Below are 25596 nucleotides of genomic sequence, written 5' to 3'. Positions count from 1 at the left end.
GCCAATTGACAAACATCCAGAGATGCACATATGGTCACCTGCTGATTTTTGTTATTTTTGGCTGAGAGCGTGTAATACTCGATTTTTGAGCCTTCCCCATTGCGTGCAAATGTCGCACAATGGCGGAATGATCACAGTTCATCACATTTGTCATTTCTCGAGTACACTGACATGGATCATTGTGGATTAATGCATTTAAACGGTCTTCATCAAATCCCTATGGCCAGTAATGTCAAAACGATCCTCCTTAAAAAGAGAGAACTATTTTCTTGTCGTGCTCTGCGCAACTGCGTTATCCCCCTTCACGGGGCAAATGTTTTCTGGCTGCCTCCGCTGCTGTCACCCCTCTGTTGAACTGAAAAAGAAGAATATGTAGGAAATGTTCCGATTGTTCCGCTTGGCACTCCATTTCCTAGCGTCGAGCCCCGCTCCCTATCTCAAAATAACAAAATGACAATATGTAAACTCAAATAGAAACGCTAAAGTACAAATAAAAATGACGATCGATAAATTAACCCATAGCAACCGGAATACCAAAATGCAAAACAAAAACGCTACGAACTTATGCACCAACCTAATTCACAGTGACATTACTGCCAACGAAGCGGAATATAACAAAAATGAAGATAAGAATATTGAATAATATTTTCTAAAACACAAAGGATACTAGAAAAGTTTTGCAATGCGACGTAACAATAAGTCGCAGGAGGCTGATTGTTGTTGTGTTACGAGAATACTTCATACTTCGATTGTAGCTACTGTGCCACGTATGTGGACGTAGTCGTTCTCTAGCAGAATTAATCTGAAATGCCTTTCAGGGTAGGGATGTTTGTTCAAGATCTATATGGACAGAGGATTGATGTTGGGATGTTAAAAATCTATATTAAAAAGGCTGTTTGTTAGCACTCTCAGTTTGTTGGCCACTTCAAGCGAATGTTTTTTTGAACATGTCCCGCAACTACACCAGTGCAACACGAACGGGGCCATGGCATCATGGCGGAAGGGGCGGTGGAGTAATAGTTTTGAACGAACTGAGGAGGTAGGAACGTTGGCCCTTGTTTTTAGCTAAGCGTGGACTAACGTTCTTCTTTCTTCATTCAGTTAACGCTTTCGCCCTGTAACCATTGCACCCTATGACTTTGGTCATCGGCGGGAATTCGCGATATCGTCCTATTGACTTGCAACGAAGTAATTTTGTATAAGTCATTTTCAATATATTTGCTATCAGCATACGTAGGATTATTGAAAAATGTTAAGTCCTAGCAAAATGGTGACGTGATGAAACAAATGTCATTTTCTTCGCCCACAAAATTGAGACTTAAGCCTGCACCGAAAACAGACTTTTTAAAATATCGCAAAACGGCTACATTCGCAGATTTAGAATTCAATTTAGAATGCAGGCATCAGATTCCGACCACAATCATATGAGCAGTTCTGAAGTTGTGTGTCCCGCCAATTTGAAAAATACGGTTACGGGAAAAACGAGTTCGAAGTTTTCGGTTGCCTTCTTTGTTGCTAAGTTAAACATACCTGTAGTCCCGCGGGCCTCTTTGATAGCTTTTGTCTTCCGTTGCTCTGGTCGCTCGACACACTTTTCGTCCGGTTTTGTGCAGAAGTTGCAACAATCTGGTGCAATCTCAATTTCGAGCTCGTTCGTAAGTTCCATAATGCCTATTAGGCGTTCGTTGAAACATGTCGACTACTTTGTTCCCGCTGTGAGTGGTTTTCGGGGACACTATTCACAAATCGCCTTGTATCTCGATCACGGAATTTCAGGCGAACTGGGGATGACATGCCAGAGAACTTGTTAAAAAAAAGTTTTCTTGAAATTTTCGAGGCGGACTACCCTCTCCTAATAATCGCTACCAAAGCGTCACTACAAGGAACTGTAGGCCACCTACTCCATCTTTCACTGGCTCGATGTGACTACAATAAGAAGACGTAGATCTCAACTGTAAGACGGGTGTGGAAATATACGCTAGTTGCTACGTGCTGCACAGTTTTGAAACAACCGTACGCTTTAGTATTTTCGTGCCAGAAAGGAGAGATAAGACTCAAGCCGATCAATTCCCAAAAAAATTCAGTACTTCTGCGCATGTTTAACGCGCCGTTCTTCCTGTGAGTTGTCTCGCCACACTTACGTTTAATTTATACGAGTTGTCAAAGCCAGCCAGCTTTGCCCGGCTATTCATTTTGCCAATATTCTGTTAAATACGAAAACAAAAAATGAACTGTTTGTAGTGTAATAACGAAAAAGAGAGTTACAGTAGTCTGGGCACAGTTGCTTCGTGTGTCTACAATGCGATTTCGTAAACGTCTGTTTTGCAACGCTTCTTCATAGCTTTATAGGCGGTTACTGTTTCCGCCTATAGCCTTATCCGCGTCGCAGATGAAAGCTGTCAAAAGCGATGCAGGTGTCAGGGGTTTCCTTAAGTTATCTCTATTGTAGGAGTGTCTTAGTAGTAAAGAATAACTGTTTAAAACTTTATGCAGGGTATGGCATTTTTTCACACATCTCAGCGGTTACGACGACATATCTCTTGAACGACGTGTCGTACAATAATATATTCGTGTAGGTACATTCAGCGGAATATGTGGATACATTGCAAAATGTATTACGAATAGAGTTAGCTGCAAAGGAGTAATAAATTTAAACGTCGTGCACAATCCGGCATTTTTGTTTATGACGTCATATCTCCTGAACTATTATAGGTAGGTGGTTCTTATCAAGGGATATTTGCCCCCGTTTGGCCGAAATCGGTCCATTGGCTTAGGAGATGATGTGGGACACGCGCGCGTACACACTTTTTGTAATATGTATAGATTCCATGCCAAGCGCTGCACAAAATTCGAGTACGCGGCGTTACTTTCCGGTCCACCCGTATCCCATGCAAAACTGCATCGCTAAGTAACCAGTCAAACAATGTTCGCAGAGTATTACCTGCATCCTACCTTACGATGCGAAGAGAGCGCAAACACACACACACACACACACACACACACACACACACACACACACACACACACCACCCGCAGCGTCTGCCACTGAAACTGCAAGAGCATTTCACAGCAAAACGTAAGATCTGAGTAACAGAATTGAGCCCATTATGAATATTGGTTATTTTCGAGCACATCTGTTTGCAATACTATAACACTTATTATTTATTTCTAGTCATCCTCAATGTTGGTTTCATTTGAGCCAGTCTTTCTGGGAATTTCAGTGTAGATGAGTATTAGTGTGCACTACCGCTATCAGTTTTTGGTGATATGTTAAGATTTGTTTATGTTTTGTTGTTGCAGGCCCTCGTAAGGACTTGCTCCCCGAGCGGGAGCCACCTGGCGGGAGCCTCTCGACCTGTTTGTTTGGAAGAGGTGAGTTCCGCAAGAAACGACATTCTCTTCCGGCAGAAACCCGATTGACATTTACTACTCGACTCTATTTCTTTTAGACACAATGACAGTAATTTCATTCAACTCTGGCCAGCGTTACACGTAAGACGATTGTGGCGTGTATTCTCTGTGCGCCACTTAAGGTGTATTGCTTCTGAAGATGGTCAGTGCATGGCCGAAACCGGCCACGATTAAATGCGTGTTTCCGTGATCGCGTCCGAAAGAAATGTCCAGAGATGAGACTCTGAATCCTGTACGGTACAGAATTCTGCTTTTACTGCCGCGATTTGGTAAGGAATTCTACTTATCACTGCATACAGACTGATACATTTCATAAAGTTTAATTCTCGTGACAGAAGCGGGGATTAAAGAACAATATTTGAGCTCATTTTACTGCCGTGCACACCTGAAAAGCTGATTGTATAGTCCGTCATTTATTTACAAAAGGGCAAATCCAGTGTAGAACTGACAGGGAAATCCAGAGCGTTCATGGATAAAGAACGACTATATGGAGACATCCACGAGAGGCGCAAATTGTTAGGAAGAACGCACTGTGAAGTTGGTGCAGGTGATTTGACACTTGCCGGTCGACCAGCAACTGTCATAAAACCGTCGAAAGTTACTCTAAGAGAACAGTTTGGAGCAAATGTACATGCTCAATTTTGTCTGTGTTACCCACTGAACGTGTTTATAGGCCATGAGTTTCACTCCAGACTGAGTAGTGCTGAGATGAGTATCCTTTTGAAGTCAAAGGAACAATTATATTGAAACGCGCACGAATAGAGAAATGTCAGCCGAAATAGGATTTGTGATTGATTTAGGTCTATTTCATCTTACTCAAATTTCTTTTCTTTTGGGGAGTGGGGATACTAATTGGTTGCCAGGTTACAGTTATGCCTGGCTCTAGTTTAACTGTCATATACAAACGTATTATAATTATACTGTTAATGTTGCTCTATTGCACCAAGTCGGTTTTCTTGCATTAGGCTGTATTTTTATTTGGAACACACACTATTTCATCCCATTCGGAATTATGAAGTAACCTTCTGTTATTCTTTACCGCCAGGATACTTGATAATGCTCAAAAGTGTGAAATTAGCTAACTGCGCATGAAACGATGTGTTCGTTGCAAACAAAAATACAACGTGGTGCAGGAAATAAGCTTAGTATGAAAAAGTTACTGTGGCTGTGGAACCGTGCACCAAAAAGGCGGCTAATATTATTGCGTGATTGATGTTTTTAGCTGAAGACATTGTTAAATATTGCGTGTTGTTGGGCACTAAGATACGCAACGACAACTTTGACAATCATCTGGATAGACGTTTATAATTTTCTAACTCCAGCACTACCCCGAAAAGTTGTTTGTGCACGCTTTTCTATAAATGTGGTTAGTCAAGAAGTGTGACTGTGTAGTAGTTCGTTTCGTGAAGCATAATGTGACTGTCACGAGATTTGGTGCTGGTTTTATTTTTAAGACTGTTAAGGTGGATACCATCTCTTTCAATCTGACGATACCTTCTACGTATGGGATACACTTCACTACTTCGTTTTCACATAACCCCTGTGTCCCGACACTCTCTTCCCGGTATATGTTTGAACATAGCATTTCTGAGAGGACCATATCTGGCGAAGTACTACACTGTGCAAATATAAGCCAACTACTCTTGTTCAGTGTGAATCGCTGTGTTCGTGAACAAATGCAGGATGTTATTAGGTGACCGGTCAAATTAATGTCGCACAATAGTGGTAAAAACAATGAGGAGGAAATGCTGGACGGGCCCTATGTCGGCCATGTTGCACGCGCTCGCCACGGTCCGTGGGTTGCTGACAGTGGAACGCCGATCCGTGTCTCCGCCCCCGTCTTACGGCCAACGACCTCTGCGGAGGGGGCGAGCTAAAGCAGCCGTCACTGTGGTTGGGTCGGGGCGGTCTCGTTTCATCAACCAGTGAGCCCAGCAAGTCAGGGCACGTATATGAACTCCACGATCGGTCGACAGTATTTCGTGGGGCGGCGAATCCAAAGGACACCAGGACACTTGCAGCACTTGCGTTTCCTTTGCTGTCGTATTTTGTAGAAAGGAGACCGGAAGAAGAGGGTTTACCGTTACGTCGACGGTGAGGTTATTAGACTCTGAGTAAATCGGCAATGTACTCTTATAAATCTCTTCATTCACTCCAGTCGATTTAGGGACAGCTCGGAAAACCTAAATCTTGATGATCTGACTGAAATTTGAACCTCGTTCCTCCGAAATGCGAGCCCGTCAACCAGTGCGACATCTCGAGCTGTCATTTTCGTATAGAAAGCCCCAATTTCAGTTGTGCATACTGGCATACTGCTATCTGACTAAGGCACTGTATATTTTTTCTATGTTTCAGCCATTATTCTTTATTTTTCCAGCGATGAAAACTTTTATTAAACCATTTGTGCACTTGAAAGTTGATTTGAACAGACTATAAATTAGGTATCCTCGTTTTGGAAGTGGTGTCTGTTTCTTGCCTCTGAACTGTGAACAAACTTAATCATTTTTATGGGAACCTAGAATTCAACGTGGAATCCAGCAGTTAGGCGCCCTGAGGAGGATCAGTCCAAAGTCGGTCGAAACGTTGTAATTTTAATTGTTTCAATGTTTCATAATGACACCGGAAAATGCCTAGAATGAGTTTATTCAGATTGTCACTGGCCGTGGAAGACAAAGAACTTAGACTTGATATTATTCACATATACAAAGCACTGACAGAGGGGAATGTATCGATAAGTAATACTAATTTATAGGACCGAATGAGAATAGCACCTAGAACGTTCTTAGTATTCAGAAGTCATTCTTATTTCGTATGACGTAAACAAAACATGTCGATTGTACTGTAAACGACATAGCAGTTAAGACTGTGAATAATTGGTTTGTAGGGAACAGAATCTACTTCTAACTACAGCAGAAGTCAGTATATACAGTTTCATAAATATAGTTGATTTCCGTTCGATATATATTCTTTAAAGAGACATGTAATCAGTGAAGTGAGATATTTGAAATATTAACATTGAAACCATAGTGTGCGACTAACTAGGAACTCAAAGTAACTAGCCAGAACATTGCTCATTGATAGTGACAGTTGAAATTACTCAGGCTAATACAGTTACCCTGACACGTCCCGTGGAGAATCATATGTCTGGGACAACGTAGAGTACTAATGCTCAGAATTATTATACAGTCGTCTCATATTCAGGAAATGAGATGCAGGTATGCTGCATTGCCGTTCCTAGTGGAGATGGTTTGCCACTGCATTCCTCCGATCTGTTATAAAGGTCAAGTTCGTAACTGTGTATATGTGACGAGCGGGTGTACCGTGTAGTGTTGGGGTTGTGCTGTTATGGGTGAAGGAAAGGGATAAGGTGAAACCCGGTTTCCGGAAGTGGCCTACTCCTCCCGAAAAGCAGAAAGGGGCCCGTCGAGCTTAACGTCCCCATCCGACGGACAGATCACCATCAACAGTGTCGCGTGCCCTCACTTGACGAGACACTGCCAAAGGTGTGGAACATAATGCAGCGCACTGACGAAAAGACGGGTGATCAGGAACTTGACGCCACCCCCTCACCTTCCGTTGTTGGACAGATAGTGGCAGCCAAAATTTTCCGCCACACGGATTCGAAACGGCGTGCCTCAAAGTCGACCCTCACCGTATAGGCGTGCGTTAGCGATCTCGTCCACGAAGCGGATCAGAATCACTACAGCAAGAGAAGTGGGTAGGAACATGAATGAGGCAGCTGAGTGAGTGCGAAGTGCGGCATTCCTAACACACTGAGGCACTAGGTGTCTTCTTTGTTTCGGGAGAAGAGGTCACTTACATACGAAGAAGAGAGGGAAGCTGGGTTTCAACGTCCTGCCACTAGCGACGGGATTTACTGTGTATCTGGTACTCTCTCAGCAACATGATTTACCAGAATCTACACTGAGGTGACAAAAAGTCATGGGATGGCGATAAGCACACACAGAGATGGCGGTAGTATCGCCTACACAAGACATAAAAGGGCAGTCGTAGGCGGAGCTGTCATTTGTAATCAGTTGATTCGTGTGAAAAGGTTTCCGACGTGATTACTACCGCATGACGGGAATTAACAGACTTTGAACGCAGAATGGTAGTTGGAGCGAGACGCATATGCCATTCCCTTTCGGATCTCATAGGGAATTCAATATTCCCGATATCCAGTGTCAGGAGTGTGCCGAGAATACCAAAATTCACGGATTACCTCTCACCACGGTTAGAGTAGTGACACACGGCCTTCACTTAACAACGGAGAACAGCGGCGTTTGCGTAGAGCTGTCAGTGCTAGCAAACAAGCAACACTGCGTGAAATAACAGCGTAAATCAATTTGCGACGTACGATGAACGTATCCGTTACGATAGTGCTGCGAAATTTGGCGTTAATGGCTATGTCAGCAGGAGACAGAAGCGAGTGCCATAGCTGACAGCACGACATCGCTTGCACCGCCTCTCCTGGGCTCCTGACCATATCGGTTGGACGCTAGACGATTGGAAAACTGTGGCCTAGTCAGATGAGTCCCGATTTCAGTGGGTAAGAACTGATAGTAGGATTGGAGAGGGCCGCCCAGATCACCCGACAGAATCCCAACGAAAATTTATGGTACGTAATCGAGAGTTCAGTTCATGCACAACATTCTTCACCGGCAATACTTTCGCAATTGCTTTATACTATATACTATAGAGGCAACACGAATCATTATTTGTGCAGGCGTCTTTCAACGATTAGTTGAGTCCATACCATGTCGAGCTGCTGCACTACGCCGAGCAAAAGATTTGGGACGATCCTAGAAGGTATCCTAAGACTTTTGTCACCTCAGTGTGTATTGTCGGGAACATGTTGCACGATACGCTGGTTAGCTAGTCACGCGACAAAGGCCTTACCAGTATTTACTGGTTTACAGCTGGGTGGTCCACGACTGACTAAAGCCAGAAAGATTGCTTCCTCCGCCCACGGCCAACTTGTAACGTCTGTTCGCCATACCGATTAATAGTTGGTGACGCGATTTAAAACGGGTAGGATATAGGTGACAGAAACAGTCCTGCAACGCCTTTTAGAATGATGTGTCTGCAGCTGCGTGCAGAGAAATAACAGGCGTGCGTGATCTAGTGATTCCAGAGACCTGCTGGTTCCGTTCATTCGTTGCCGAGCCACACTGCTTTCACCTGTTAAAACCCATCTGCCCTCAACTGGTCTGCATTCGTTCTGACGAGGCGCTGCAGCTGGGGTAGCATCCTATTCTCGTGGAGAAGCTTGCACACCGTTAAATAAGTAACGCACGAAGCTATTAAGAACACACTACATTGTCGAGTCCCTACGTCTTCCTATTAGATTGGACTGCATTAGCAGTAATATAAATACGAAGACAAAAGCGCCACATACCAGAATTCACGAAGCATATGCCGTAGCTTCCAGTTGCTAGTAATACTGAATGAGATTTCCACTCTGCAGCGGAGTGTGCGCCGATATGAAACTTCCTGGCAGATGAAAACTGTGTGCCGCACCGAGACTCGAACTCGGGACCTTTGCCTTTCGCGGGCAAGTGCTCTACCAACTGAGCTACCCAAGCACGACTCACGCCCCGTCCTCACAGCTTTACTTCTGCCAGTACCTCGTCTCCTACTTTCCAAACTTCACAGAATCTCTCCTGCGAACCTTGCAGAACTAGCATTCCTGAAAGAAAGGATATTGCAGAGACATGGCTTAACCACAGCCTGGGGGCTGTGCACTTCGCTGCAGAGTGAAAATCTCATTCTGGAAACATCCCCCAGGCTGTGGTTAAGCCATGTCTCCGCAATATTCTTTGTTTCAGGAGTGCTAGTTCTGCAAGGTTCGCAGGAGAGCTTCTGTAAAGTTTGGAAGGTAGGAGACGAGGTACTGGCAGAAGTAAAGCTGTGAGTACCGGGCGTGAGTCGTGCTTGGGTAGCTCAGTTGGTAGAGCACTTGCCCGCGAAAGGCAAAGGTCCCGAGTTCGAGTCTCGGTGCGGCACACAGTTTTAATCTGCCAGGAAGTTTCAAGTTTCACTAGTAATACTATTCTCCCTTGAAAACAGTGTAACGACCGCAGTCTGATATCAGTGTTACTGCAGATAGTTATGAAACTTCTCGGCACCGAAACACGCACTATTCAAAGACGATAAGAATTGACGCCCACGATCGCGAGCGGAAGTTAATCTGCGATTATTTGACAAAACACAGTTGCGATTATTTAGCACAACGCTGAGAAAGTACACAGAAAGGTAAAAAAGCATTGTCCTACTTAAAAGTACAGTGTGTGAGATGACATGATAAGACGACAGTAGCTTTGTTCATGTGAGCTTACTAAATGTAAATCTTTAGTTGGTGTCACAGTCAAAAATATAACTCTGAAACACAAATTAGTCAGTTCTTAGTTCCCACGCAAGTTCATATTTCAACTTTGCTTACATCATATGAACTACCAAGAAGATATCCGACCTCGGTCAGGACACGTTGTGACATGCCTCGAGAACGGGACTCCAACCCCTCATTATAACCTTTTAGCCGACTGTGACGTCAGGCACATCAGTCACCCGACAGTAATCAATTTTGAAGTTATGGCGCCCCACACGTGTTTCACGCGCGTGAATCATTCGTTTGCTACTCTCATCCATCAGGGCCACGGATGAGTCCAAGCACTGTCGCTGAGGAGCGACTTCCCACAAGAAACCGCGTCATAGTTTTAATTTTTCACCGAAGTATTGTTGCGCTAAGCTTGGAGAACATTCCCGACACCCTCGATTCCGCCCCACTGCAGGCCTCGCGTCTTCGGCGGCCTTTCCGCCTCGAGTTGCGACAGCCGAGCCCTGTTTCCGAGGCCCTCCGTGAATCCTGAGGCGCTACTCAATTAAAATTCTAATAACTCACGATCCACGCAATGGATTTTAATGCAGTCTGCACCAATCAGTTGCAAATTAAACAAAGGCCATATTTAAGATACGTTCCGACATAAATTATTCTCTTTCGCTACTTGTTAGATTGCGTACTTGTTCTTTTTTAATTGAGGGTTCTTAGTGAAATAATATAGCACAGCCACTTCTCAAATTGAGGTAGGTGACACAAACCAACGCACCTAAACAGAAAAAAACGACGCAGAATGTCCTAAATAGTTATTTCGAAGGTCGTCTCTGTGCATAAGGTAGGTACATCAGGATAACAAAAAAACTTCAAAATTATTGAGCGAAAGAGAATAATTGCAAGGTACACATGGTATGGAATTGTTTTGTTCTACGATGCACTGATAAGAATTGATTCTCAGAATTTTATAAATATATTGTTACTTCATTTTACTCACGTCGGTTTGAGAACACTGTGACTGTTTTCGTAAATATAACTGAAGATAAAATTGCAACTAGCCACACTTATTGACGAAACATTTATTTCGCGATTCTCCTTGAATCGTCAGATGGCAATGAAGATTTTTTTTTTGGTACAAATTTCACCTTCTTTAGGATCAAAATTACGCGAAATTTTTACAAGAAATCCCCATTGCCATCAAATGATGGTCTCACATCCAAAATTAGTTATGGAAGAACAAATCATTCATCAGATAAGTGTAGCTGCTTGCAGTTTTTTTCTTTAGTAGTATTTACAGCACTATATCTTCATTAATTCCATAATATTCCTTGAAATTAATAGGAATTGTAGTTCTGAATTACATATTAATGACACTTCGAAAATTTTAGAAATAATCCTGCTCTGAAGGCAAAAAATTTATTAAATCAAAATATGCTATAAACCGCCCGTATCGTGTTTATTAATCACTATTAACCAGTGATAGTTACTTATTATAACCACAGTATGTGCCTGTCCTTACACCCTATTAATTACATAATAAGTTTGGCAAACCTCCTAATGCCATGTGCTCGCACAGTGTTTTATCTTTTCTTACACCATTAAACTCTTGTACTCACCGAAATGTTCTACACGTAGTATAAACTTTTGAACAGACTTACACATAGCGAAGGGAGATTGCCAAAGTGCGAGAAGGGAGGTATCGTTCCTACCTAGGCAGCTGAAATTACTCGTTGGAATCTACCTGTCACTACTGAATTTTTATTCTGTACGCTTAAAATAAGCAGCGGTAAAATAATTTGATCAACGCAGTATCAATCATGTATTGACATAGCCCACAATTTTCCGTATCACTTGTTGCTTCGGCTGTCAAGCTCTTGAATCAGCTGTCGCAGCCCTGCATGTAATACAATTAGCATGACTTTGTGAATCTGTTGTGGCAGTGTCACAAGTGTGGTGGTGTTACGACCTTTTAGAGCAGACACTGGCTAAGCTGCTCCATGTCGGCAAGCACCTGAGCCGCGCCTCCAAGGCCAACTGCAGAGTCCTGCCCTGTGAGTTTTTACCGTTATCTTCTGCAACGTCGCTACGCAACGGTTTGCTGCCTGCGTGCTGGAAGTCCTATGTTAGGATTGTTCTCCTATTGTATGTACGTGCATTGCATAGCTTCTTGCCAACTTTTCTCGGCTTCATTTTCCAGTGTGAAGTTTTCACCTCACAAATTCATACCTACGATCCCTTCGCTTTCGTTAGTGGTTTGTCTGATCACGTTTTGGAAAACACACATCCCGTACAGGTTAGCAGTTAGAGCGGGTCCAGAAGTGAATCACTCAGAAACATGTTTATCGCCTCGACAAAAGTTCGTGCTTTCCCTTCGCTGAGACGCCGCTGAAATTTCTTGGAAAACGTTGACAGTAAGACTGGAAAATGGAGAAAACCTCCAGGGAAACAGCATTATAGTTTCAGATTAGTCAGTATCTTTATCCAAGACGTTGTCTATGTAGACTTTCCCTGCGTATTAACAGATCAGATTCTTGTCAGGTCTTCAGCCGAATCAAACTGTCATCCGCACACAATATTTCCGCGGTCCAGCTGGCCGCCATCATTTCTCTAGTGAGAAAAGCTAAGCCGCTCTTGCCAGTAACTGCTTCAAACCGTGAACGACAGAACCTTTATATGCAGCGAAATTGCGAAGCCGCATGCGCCAAGGTAAAATGAGCAAGCGCTCAGTCGTTGCTGCTGCCCACTAGCGCAAGAGGAGTTGCAGCGCGTCCAGTGGTGAATACTGTTGACAAACTATAGTACTCGTAGCTTGCCGATTCAGATGCCGTTGTTTCTTCATATTTGATAAAACAGGATTCCAAGTTTCACGTAGCGGGTATCCATTATCACGTTCAAATGGCTCTGAGCACTATGGGACTTAACACTATGGTCATCAGTCCCCTAGAACTTAGAACTACTTAAAGCTAACTAACCTAAGGACATCACACAACACCCAGTCATCACGAGGCAGAGAAAATCCCTGACCCCGCCAGGAATAGAACCCGGGCGCGGGAAGCGAGAACCTTACCGCACGACCACGAGCTGCGGACTATCCATTATCACGGTTAATACTATTATCTCTTAGTCTTATTTCGATAGATTCCTTTAAAATACAATCCCAGTAACGCGAGGAGTTTGCAACCACTTGCTTCGTTGTGTAGAATCCTCTGTCCCTCTGTAAGACAGTACTCAACCACCACAGATTTGGCAGATTGTAAACATCGCGTATGGCAATGATGTCAAACATATCTGTCATTGACAGTACGAACTACTCGTTTGGCCAATGTATATTTTACCGCACTGTCGAAATCAAGACCAACAGATGTTGTTATTAACCAAATAATGGATACCCGTCTAGTAAAACTTTGAATCCTGTTTTATCAGATGTGAAGAAACGACGACATCTGAATCTGCCGGCTATAAATAATAATCTTTAACGCTATATCGTTTTACCTACAGTTTTCACCAGTGGAGGCGCTGCAACTCTTCTTGTGCTTGGGGGCAGCAGCAACGGTTAAGCGCTAGGGCATTTTACCTTGGCGCATGCGCCTTCGTATTTTCGCTGCATATAAAGGTTCCGTCGCTCACGCTTTGACTCAGTTACCGCCAAGAGTGACTTAGCTTTTCTCACTTGATGATGGCGGCCAGGTGGACCGCCGAAATATTGTGAGCAGATGATAGTTTGATCCGGCTGAAGACCCGACAAGAATTTGATCTGTCCAAGACGTTGTTTGTGATCATACGATTAACTCTGTATTAGTGTCACAAAGGGCATGGTTTTCAAGTAAACCAGTGTCTGAACGATTCTGTCACCAAAATAAGCGAACTGGCTGATCTGGACGAGTGGTTAGCGCACTGAACACGCATTGAGGAACTTCAGTCTTCACTCACTCACCAATCCTGAATTAAGTTTCCCGTAATTTCCCTAAATTGCACTAGGCAAAATTTTCTGTGGAAATTATGTGGCCGATTTCCTTCCTCGTCCACGGCAAATTTTCGCTTGTATCCCGTCTTCCTATTGTCGAACAGTCTGTGCATTTCCTATCCTATTTTGGAGGGAGACAGAGAACGTTGACTACAAATAAGTTAATGGAACTTACCCTTGAACTGCTATGTCTAAAAACAAACATAAAAGTACATATCGACAGATTGGATTCTGCTATTGAAACTATAGAATTATTGCATGTAAAGCCACATGAATCACTAACCATCTGAGCTAGCATACTTTGTCGATATTCTAGTTAGTTAAAAATGGGCTTCCGTGGATCTTGTACTGAAGTCAGAACAGGTTTTTTTTATCTAATTACATGGCCAACCGCTCCTTCTGCTACATAGAGCCAAAGATCGACGGAAAGTTAGAAAATGTTAATAAAAGTTACGGGAGGCTTCGGAATAGCGCTTTAAAGCACTCCCATTCTGTAACTTTTCTGTTTCAGGAAGACAGCTCGAGTACATGAGCGACATTAACTGTGTTACGACAGCTCGAGTACATGAGCGACATTAAATGTGTTACGACAGCTCGAGTACATACGCGACATAAAATGTGTATCATGATACTGTTTCAACCACGCATTGAAGTCTCCACTGTCTTGCACAGTGCATGTCATCGTTTCTTAAGCTACTCCTCCACACATACCTCTCTATTGTACAGTCCAGAGTAACTTTGGGAATGGCTGTAGTAGGTATAAGGCTCCCATGGGTAAATGAACGTCGTTCTTATTCGACTTCAACTACTTAAAATGCAACGAGTAAGCGTTGAGACACCTACTGATTACCTGGTTCAGTGTGAAGTTTATTCATAGTTGCGTTTTTCTCCATTATACACAACTACTTCTCCACTCATCCTGTATTGATATGCTTATTCTCGAGTAGTAGTTCGTTTGTGCTAATCGGAGTAGGTATCTGCATGTTTCCTAAAAGTTTAACGGCATAGTAAGGAAACTTCCCTTCCAATCGGGTATTAGCCTTCTGTAGACCGCTTGCACGGTGCCCTTTACGTAGACGTGATACTGCGGTCGATATGTAAACAGTAATTTACAGGCCGATGACACAACATTACTTACTCCTTGGAATGTGTGGATACTTAGGTTTCGCAACACAAATTTGCGACAACATCTTTTATACAATACAATATCTTATACCGTTAACATTCGTGTAGTAGTATCGTTGCAGTAGTATTGCAATAAGTAGTGTCTTTGTTTAATAAGTGGTTCGTTTTGTATACTAGGTCTGCAAGGCTATGAATCACAACGCAACTCCTGAACTGAGAGCGGCCTGTGGATACGTACAGGCCGGCAATCGTCTGCTGGGCGAGCAACCTGTGTGAAGAGTAATTTATTGTCAACACATTCAAGCAAATTCACCGTCATGCCTAAACTACAGCGATAAGAGAAAAGTTTAAAAAAATTAGAAAAGTCATTCTGAAACAGACTGGCGTATTGTGCTACCGTGAAAACAATAGAAACGAAGGCTTCTTACTTTTGATAACACAGAAAGTTTTGTATATTTTGTGGCGTTTATTTATTAAATTATTAACTTATTGTAACTTTGGAGCAGTTTATTTATTAAATGAATATAGTACATCATCTGTATATATCTTATTTGTTACAGCTATGCGACTGATGATTACTAATTTGGAAAGAACATGGGAAGTTTCTGAAATTTTATTATACTTTTTGTATTAATGTAGATGAAATCGCATCAGAGACCACTAGGCCTCCCAAGACTCGCCACATTTTAAGTTCCTGTAAGGCAGTCGTATTTACCGCTCAGGCAGCGTGTCGGCTGCCTTTCTTGTCTGCGGAGTGTATAAATGGATAAAGTAAGGAAAAAGGTTATTCGAGATCAGTTATGATTGAAAAACTATTTGCTGACGGCTCTTTAAAATGAAGCGACTATAGCGGTATTACCATATGAAAAGAGTTCCACACCAAAAGATCACTCCAGCTTATTTTATCCGGAATTTTCCAGGAGGGGGGGACCTTGCAACAGCTAGGAGGGGCAGATCTTTTAGAAGCATCAAATCGGAGATGCTAACTGGAATAAATATACAAACCAAAACTTCGAATGGAAAATAAAAAAGGACGCGGTTATACGCTGTAGTGACAAGTCATGGGATGCCACCTAATACTGTGTCGAACCTCATTTTTTCCGGAGTAGTGCGGCAGCTTGACGTGGTTCAAAAAAATGTTCAAATGTGTGTGAAATCTTATGGGACTTAATTGCTAAGGTCATCAGTCCCTAAGCTTACACACTACTTAACCTAAATTAGCCTAAGGACAAACACACACACCCACGCCCAGGGGAGGACTCGAACCTCCACCGGGACCAGCCGCACAGTCCATGACTGCAGCGCCCCAGACCGCTCGGCTAATCCCGCGCGGCGCTTGACGTGGTATGGACGCAAAAAGTCGTTTGGAGATCTCTGCAGAAATGTTGAGCCATGTTGCCTCTATAGCCGTCCGTAATTGCGAAGTGTTGGCGGTGCAGGATTTTGTGCACGAACTGACCTCTCGATTATGTCCCGTAAATGTTCGTTAGGATTCATGCCGGGCGACCTGGGTGGCCATATCATTCGCTCGAATCGCCCAGAATGTTTTTCGAACCAATTGCGAACAAGTGTGGCTCGGTGACTTTGCCCTTTATCATCCACAAAAGTTTATGAATGGGTGCAAATGGTCGCAAAGTAGCCGAACACAACCATTTCCAGTCAATAATCGGTTCAGTTGGGCCAGAGGACCCTTTCCATTCCATTCCATGTAAACACAGCCCACAGTATTGTGGACCCACCACCAGCTTGCAAAGTGACTTTTTGACAACTTGGGTCCATGAGGACGTGGCGTCAGCGCCACACACTAACCCTACCATCAGCGCTTACCAACTGAAATCGGGATCATCTGACCAGGCCACGGTTTTCCACTCATGTAGGGTCCAACTGATATGATCGCGAGTCCAGGACAAGTGGTGCAGACGACGTCGTGCTGTTAGGCCGGTATTACACTATCAGATTTCTTTGTCCAGTATCTTTGTCAAAGAAATTTGATGGTGTAATAGGGAACTTTGTCAAATGTCGTCAAATGTTTGATCAAATCTAGGGTCTCGCTGTAGATTTGATCAAAGAAGTCGCTTGTCTTCTGTTCACTGCAATGTGACATGTTACCACGTGGAGCGCTAGCATCGCTGCAGCGTTCTGTCATCTGTAGTGTTTTATAAACATTGCCGGTAAATACAATTGGTGTGTACCGACAACTACAAAATTAATAGAGATGTATGAAGCTGATTGAGGCGCTTTACAACGTGAGGCGCCCTGAATACAAAAATAGATTAAGAAGATTGGAGACGAGACGAGTCCTGACGTAACCTAACCCTCTCCTGTACCAAGAAATCAGAGTGTTACAGTGAGCCTGTCTTCTGGAGATATAGCAGTTCTTAAGTGAGTATTGTTCTTTGTGGTATGAGAATACACTTCACTGAGCACATACAGAAATGTATGCTCATCTGTTCTTAAGTAATTGATTACGACTTGACGTCCTCCACTATAAGCTCACGTAACAAGTTTTGTTGAATGCTTTCATCGTGTCGTCGTAAAACCTACGGCTTCACGCAGGTATGTTTCCTTTTTTTTCCCAGCTTCTCTTCCGCATGTGCACACAGTGCAATTGTGGTACATGCAACTGCTGCGGTTAATGTGCCGGCCGAAGTGGCCGTGCGGTTAAAGGCGCTGCAGTCTGGAACCGCAAGACCGCTACGGTCGCAGGTTCGAATCCTACCTCGGGCATGGATGTTTGTGATGTCCTTAGGTTAGTTAGGTTTAACTAGTTCTAGGTTCTAGGGGACTAATGACCTCAGCAGTTGAGTCCCATAGTGCTCAGAGCCATTTGAAAATTGCTGCGGTTAATAACAAGTTGTTGTTGTCAGCCATCTTGAACTTTGACGAAAAATATGATGACAGTGTAATACCCCTTTTTAGCGCCACGTCAAAGATCTTTGTCAAATATATTTGACCAATATTTGATCACATCTTTGACAAAGAAATTTGATAGTGTAATACCGGCCTTAGCAAAGGCACTCGCGTGAGCCATCTGCTGCCATAGCTCATTAACGCAAAAATTTGCCGGACTGTTCTAACGGATACGTTCGTCATATGACCCACATTGATTTTTACGGTTATTTCGCGCAGCATTGCTTGTCTGTTAGCACTTGCAGCTCTATACAAACGCTGCTTCTCTCGGTTGTTAAGCGAAGGCCGTCGGCCACTAAGTTGTTCGTGGTGGCAGGTAATGCATGAAATCTGGTGTTCTCGGCACACTCGCGACACCGTGGATCTCGGAATACTGAATTCCCTAACGAGTTCCGACATGAAATTTCCCATGCGTCCAGCTCAGACTACCATCCCGCGTTCGAAGTCTGTTAATTCCCGTCGTCTGGCCGTAATTAAGGCGGGAACCTTTTCACATGAATCACGTGAGCACAGATAACAGCCCCGCCAATGCACTGCCCTTTTGTACCTTGTGTACGCTAGACTGCCGCCATCTGTGTACAATATGTGCATATCACTATCCCATGACTTCACCTCGGTGCGACATGATTTCACATCCGAGAAATCAAGTTTGTGATGGATTACAATCCCTGTATCGCCAACGAGTATAAATGAAACTTTCGATACTGATAAGTGTGGCTTCTGGTGGAAAGTGCGTAGCTTCAATTTATGACGAGTCAGTAGGTTAGATGTTAAAAATTAACGGGGCACTACAAGGACGGCAATGCACACGCATAGCTCAATTATCTCTTTTTCCACACACAGATAAGTTCGGGACGTAGATAAACGAGATAGATTTGTGGTCGCATCTGGCTCGCTTCCAGAGGACAGCCGGAACGCTCTGACGTCCTGCCCACGTTTGGTAGTCGAGGAGGAGTGGCCATCGCAAGTAGTGTCGCAAGACAGGGGCCCACTCACTGCTGAACGGCTTGGCGTGGGCCGCGCTTCGCAATTCACGCCTCCTCGCATCGGAGCAGCGACCAGGTGGTCTGGCGGTGACCATTGCGCAAGACTTCCCAAGTCTTTGAAGTGAATATATTCACGGAATCCCTGGTACTCATGCCTCCAGTTATGCATGCATCGATTTATCTGATTCTCTGTACATCGAGTGCATGTTGTTGTTGTTGTGGTCTTCAGTCCTGAGACTGGTTTGATGCAGCTCTCCATGCTACTCTATCCTGTGCAAGCTTCTTTATCTCCCAGTACTTACTGCAACCTACATCCTTCTGAATCTGCTTAGTGTATTCATCTCTTGGTCTTCCTCTACAATTTTTACCCTCCACGCTGCCCTCCAGTGCTAAATTTGTAATCCCCTGATGCCTTAGAACATGTCCTACCAACCAGTCTTTTCTTCTTGTCAAGTTGTGCCACAAACTCCTTTTCTCCCCAATTCTATTCAATACCTCTTCATTAGTTACGTGATCTACCCATCTAATCTTCAGCATTCTTCTGTAGCACCACATTTCGAAAGCTTCTATTCTCTTCTTGTCCAAACTGTTTCTCGTCCATGTTTCACTTCCATACATGGCTACACTTCATACAAATACTCTCAGAAACGACTTCCTGACACTTAAATCTATACTCGATGTTAACAAATTTCTCTTCTTCAGAAACGCCTTCCTTGCCATTGCCAGTCTACATTTTATATCCTTTCTACTTCGACCATCAGGGGCCTGAATATGTAATTAATGAGGTGCCGAAGAAACTGGTCGTCTAAAATAACAACTTCTAAAAACATACGACTGTTTGGTTATTTTTCTTTGGTGAATAAATGCGCGTTGTGGTCCCTGCTTCGTTGCTGTATAAGGACTTTCCCGTCAAATTCGAAAGGCTGACTTCAACGTATTTTGTTACTTAGAATCCAAAACAGATTGTATGCGTTACTTTCGCAATAAAACAAAATTTTGCTGTGTACATGAAATTCAAAATGTTGCACGAAAGCCACTCCAAAAGCGAAATTCGAGCCGTCGTTGGTGGTGGCAAAAGAAGAAAAGGAAACTACATGTTTTAAGAACAATGACTATTATTGTACAGTAAAATACTTACAGGGATTGTCGGCCGAAGTGGCCGAGCGGTTCTAGGCGCTACAGTCTCGAACCGCGCGACCGCTACAGTCGCAGGTTCGAATCCTGCCCTGGGCATGGATGTGTGTGATGTCCTTAGGTTAGTCAGGTTTAAGTAGTTCGAAGTTCTAGGGAACTGATGACCATAGATGTTAAGTACCATTTTGAACCATCTGTGTGAAAATTCATATCTGTGGAGCAGAGCTACTGTATCTAGTGTCAGGACTGGATACAGAGACTATTGAAAACATAATCATGAGAGAAGAACTAAACTTACTAACAGACGAGATGACAATAAACAGGGCTGTTACCTCCTCATTACCGAAGACAGCAGTTCCAATGTCTGTGCAGTCACCCATATTTAGGTTTTCCCTCATTCCTTAATCTTTTTAGTAAGTTTAAGCCGGCCGTTGTGGCCGAGCGGTTCTAGGCGCTTCAGTCCGGAATCGCGCTGCTGCTACGGTCGCAAATGGTTCAAATGGCTCTGAGCACTATGTGACTTAACTACTGTGGTCATCAGTCCCCTAGAACTTAGAACTACTTAAACCTAACTAACCTAAGGACATCACACACATCCATGCCCGAGGCAGGATTCGAACCTGCGACCGTAGCAGTCGCGCTGTTGCGGACTGCGCGCCTAGAACCGCTAGACCACCGCGGCCGGCGCTACGGTCGCAGGTTCGAATCCTGCCTCGGGCATGGATGTGTGTGCTGCCCTTAGGTTAGTTAGGTTTAAGTAGTTCTAAGTCTGGGGGACTGATGACCTCAGATATTAAGTTCAAAATGGTTCAAAATGGTTCAAATGGCTCTGAGCACTATGGGACTCAACTGCTGTGGTCATTAGTCCCCTAGAACTTAGAACTACTTAAACCTAACCAACCTAATGACATCACACACACCCATGCCCGAGGCAGGATTCGAACCTGCGACCGTAGCAGCAGCGCGGCTCCGGACTGGAGCGCCTACAACCGCACGGCCACCATGGTCGGCTCAGATATTAAGTCCCATAGTGCTCAGAGCCATTTGAGTAAGTTTAATTCAAAGTCCCCTATTCGGCGCAACTGTTTCCGGTGAACAATCTGTCCACGATGTGGAACTATTTTATGTAAAGATGCAATTTTGTTAGCGTCCACATAGAAAGTTAATTATTTATAGTAACCCCGTGGCGTTTAGCGTCAAGCACATTGGACAGATGTTAATCGTCGCTTCTCTGGCATTTTAATCAGCTCTGAGGCTGCAAACGCACAGTCCACTGCAGTCGGCACTTCCTACTGGCTGCTGTGCCCTGCATGCATTTGCAGCCTACTGATTGACTGAAAACGCCAGAGAAATTACCGTTAAAGGCTGTCCACTGCAGTGAGAATCATCCTGCACAGGGTTAAGACACGTAATTACGATATGTGCAGTTGCGTGGCATTTGCAACCTATATCAGAAGATTAGGTGCACCAATTCCAGTAATTCCGGCAGATTACGTTACAGTTGTCTTCTTTCATTACAAATTCTCTGTTCCTGACCATAGCTATATTGACTGCATTTGCCTATTAGAAAACTTACACCAGAGTAATTAAACCATTTCCACCACATAGATTAAAAAGAAAACAATATGCCTATTGTGTTAATAAATATCACGGTGTCACTTTCCATGGTTTGGTTAAACATGTAGAACATTGGAAGCTGAACTTTTACTGCAGTGCTTTAGAGCACATAATTGCCAGATGTGTCAACGATTGTGGTGTACGCTGCGCCCTGGAGACAAGCAACAGTGGTGATTGTTGTAACGTCTACTGGCTACCATCACTGATGGTCATTACTTTGATGCTGAATCAAAGTCTTGCATTACTTCCCAAAAAATCATTGAAGTGTCTTACATCGTGCTCAGCAAATGCTAGGGATATATGTTTGTCTTATAATTCTGCAAGATTTGCTCTCTGAGCGTGTTCTTACAGCCGCGTGGCAGCTCAGATTATTCGTCTCGTCAATCGTATTATTTGTTAACAAATTTCGTTGCTGTTCTGTGACACCTTCCTGTCCCATGGTAAAAGAAACACCTGCTCATCAAGATTATTAAATTGTAAGGCATTTCTGTGTAATAAGTAATGTTCAGTTAGCCGGTATATGCAGAACTCCATGTGCGCTAGGTTTTAAATTTAAAGAGTAAGTATAAAGGAACCTTCAACGGTCACAAAACAAGGATCACTGAGATAAATGAGAGAGGCTGATGTGGTCTGATAAGAGCATGTTTACACACTAAGAACACAAGACAAATTGTAAATCCAGAATGACTTCCTCGGGCTGTGACGTATGGTGTTGATTATGCAATGGTCTGGACAGCGTACATTTCATTGTGCTTCATTGCTGGATGATATTAGGCAAATCTCAGAAGAGACACCCTATATAAACACGAGGGTGCTGAGAGCAGAAACCACAGAAGCTACGTTGTATCCCCTCAGGCCCCGAAGTGACGTCGTAATTGAGTAACTTTGAACAGCATTTTATAGCAATACGAAGGGACATCATCTCAAACTCAAAACGAGAGCACAGAACTCTTGGAAAAACGATGATATGAAATGCGACAGCAGAGGGGCCGCCAGAATTACAATCTACATCCCGTTCCATTGCCCTTGTCGTATTTCTGTTGAATTCATCGTCTTCTAGTAATTTTCGGGTGTGCAGCCGGATCCAGTCGACATTCTGCCATGATATTCATCGTCTTTTTCTTGTCCATTCCGATAAGCTGCTCTTCCAAGTCTTCTGCCATCTCTGCGAGTTGGCAGTCACTTTGTAATTCTTCCAGTTTGTACTTTTTCTTCCTGAACATAAATTCCATTTTTCAAATTTCTCTTCAGTTTCTTTTACTGCTTGCTCAATGTACAGACTGAATAACAAGAGGCACTGTCTCACTGACTCCTCGACTACTATTTCCCTTGCATTTCCGCCTTCTCATATCCGTGTAGGTAACATGGCTATAACCGGGCGGGATTAGCCGAGCGGTCTCGGGCGCTGCAGTCATGGACTGTGCGGCAGGTCCCGGCGGAGGTTTGAGTCCTCCCTCGGGTGTGTGTGTGTGTGTGTGTGTGTGTGTGTGTGTGTGTGTGTGTGTGTGTTTGTTTGTGTTTGTTTGTTTGTCCTTAGGATAATTTAGGTTAAGTAGTGTGTAAGCTTAGGGACTGATGACCTTAGCAGTTAAGTCCCATACGATTTCACACACATTTGAACATGGCTATAAAGGCCGGTCTTAGAACATTTTTCCTCACAAGCGACATATTATTTGGCGACCCCCCCCCCCCCCCCCCTCCCCAGCCGCTTCCCTCTCCCGTCATTTGCCTTTCCTTGTGCTCTTAATAAGACCTTCGAAAATAAACCTAAATCTAGTGACTGTGGAAATCGATTATTGTCTTCTTTTAAAATCAGCTCTGCATAGACATTCATCTGTCACATAAGTAAATTTTTGGATCTTATCCTAGCGATAAATATTAACAGAAAAAAAATTTCATTTTGGGTAACTTGTGATTTCTTTAAAAGTTTTTACTGAAAACAGAAACATATTCGCCTATTAGATCGTTCTGTTCCATTAAAAATCTGCTGTGTATTAAACTACGTGAAAATTATATGAAGTCTAATAATGTAATTATTTAATTCAATAATTTACATTTTTTTCCGTTTTCATCAGAAAAATGGAACAAAGATCCGAAGAAGTATCATCTAATTTGATAGTGACATGTTAAACATAGGGCACTGTTTGCTCTCGGAAGTTGTATGTTTTATATAAAGAAAAATCACCAGTAAATTTAAAGTGCTGAAGTATCTGTTTTTTGGGTTTGGGGTCCGCCAGTTACGCAAAACATCTTTTTCTCCGTACCCAAACATGTTTCGGCACCACTGTGCCATGATCAGTGGGTTTTCGTTTTTATTTATTCTGCAATGTGAACTTTTTTGTTACATGATTATAAAATTATGTGCAATTTTAGTTCAAACAACAGATCGTTTCTTTTTGTAAATACCTCTACATCTGGTGAGCATGAATTTTCTGGACACTTTGTTTTAATTATTACAGGTAGCTTGTCATCTGCAACCAAACGATATTGATGAGAAAGTTTTTTTTTTTTTTTTTTTTTTCTTTCTGAGAATTAACCTATCTTCTAGAGTGTAATTTAGTTTTTCGCGATGTTTTCGCTACGGTCGCAGGTTCGAATCCTGCCTCGGGCATGGATGTGTGTGATGTCCTTAGGTTATTTAGGTTTAAGTAATTCTAAGTTCTAGGGGACTGATGACCACAGTAGTTAAGTCCCATAGTGCTCAGAGCCATTTGAACCATTTTTTTCGCGATGTTTTCGCGCCTATTTTCGTATTTACTTACGTTTTCGTGTGGCAAGCACTTGTATTCTCCGCATCATGCTGAGCTGTTGTGAAGCAATCGTAGCTATAACAAACGTACCGAAGTCGGTAGCGGCTCGTAATCACACATTTGCAATATCTCATAAACAGCTGTTTGCAGATTCGTATTTACTGGAACGCTTTTGCTTCTAGTATGGTGTACTTACTTTCGCCCGTGTCAGTGCTCGCTACTAATTAGGATACGTCCTGTATAAAAATTTTGCACTTAGGCGCCTCAGGCACCATCTCAGCTAGCCGCCCCAAGCAGCCGCATGTGTTGGATGGACCTTAAACCGGCGCCTTAAGTAAGCCTTGTAGGCGAGTACACAAGTCAACCATATGGCGAATGCAGCCGTGCATTGGTACTTAAGTGAAGCTAAAAGTTAAAAATCATACAAAAACAGTCTCGATCGTGTTTTAAGATTTTTATTCGTTAGCAACCGGTTTCGGTCCTTTCCTCAGACCGTCTTCAGGCTTTTAGCCGCTAGTATGGCTGCCGGTGGCCGCAGACGGAGCGAGATCCGTATAAGTGAGGATGTTAACTGCTCATCCTTACTTCAGATATCCTCACTTCTACGGATCTCGCTCCGTATGCGGCCACCAGCAGCCATACTGACGGCTAAAAGCCTGAAGACGGTCTGAGGAAAGGACCGAAACCGGTTGCTAACGAACAAAATCTTAAAACACGATCGAGACTATTTTTGATTTTTAGCATTTTATACCGATCACTACTTTGCTCCAGCTACAGGATGCTTCCTAAAATTTTAGAAGCTAAAAGTGTGCGTGTTATGCGTATAAATGCGAAGCAAGGAAATGCGATGTGGGAATGCATTATTTCTTAGCGAACCTCAATAACGAAGTGTCGTTGAGTGGAAGCGTCGTCTCGTCTCAGCGTTTCAATCTGCTTCGTGCTAGAAATCTTCAGACGAAGATGGTGAGGAGGCGACTCGTTAGGACGTTGCTTCAAGATGTCTGTCACTCTCTCGAGGAGATTTATTCAGCCAGCTACAAGTTAACAGACTAACGCTCGCTCTTTGCATGCTGACACAAAACATTTTGTCTCGCGGTTTTTGCAGTCTAATAGCATTTCGCTGCCCCTACATTTCGAAAAGATATTAATCTGCCTAAGGTTTCTGTAGATAATCTCTCTGGTTGGAGCTACTGTTTTGCCACGGAAGCTATTTACTCCCGCTGCAAGTCGTATGACCTAGTGGTCCCGTGTCTATGAATCTGGTGTTCCAGGTTCGATATTATCCCATTGTCTGACCGCTCCAACTTTTCGTACAGCTGTCGAGCAGTCAGTTTAAAATAATCGCGCAGTAGTGGGGTGCCTGTAAGT

At 43.4% G+C, this 25596-nt stretch overlaps 1 protein-coding gene across 5 annotated transcripts in view; it reads left to right on the top strand.

The window, feature by feature from the left end:
* Window positions 1–25596, top strand: part of LOC126458384 (CD109 antigen-like) — a 260318-nt gene that overhangs the window by 46875 nt on the left and 187847 nt on the right. For all 5 annotated transcript variants that reach the window (XM_050095369.1, XM_050095367.1, XM_050095366.1 and 2 more), the window contains exon 2: window positions 3301–3372. Coding sequence is in view for 4 of the 5 variants with exons in the window: in XM_050095367.1 (XP_049951324.1) it covers window positions 3301–3372 (72 nt within the window). In the remaining variant the exon portion in view is untranslated. The remainder of the gene's footprint in view (window positions 1–3300; window positions 3373–25596) is intronic.

This window comes from Schistocerca serialis, chromosome 2 (assembly GCF_023864345.2).
Source record: "Schistocerca serialis cubense isolate TAMUIC-IGC-003099 chromosome 2, iqSchSeri2.2, whole genome shotgun sequence".
NCBI lineage: Eukaryota > Metazoa > Arthropoda > Insecta > Orthoptera > Acrididae > Schistocerca > Schistocerca serialis.
The sequence above is the reverse complement of the archived record's forward strand: the minus strand, read 5'-3'. Positions and strand labels throughout refer to the sequence as shown.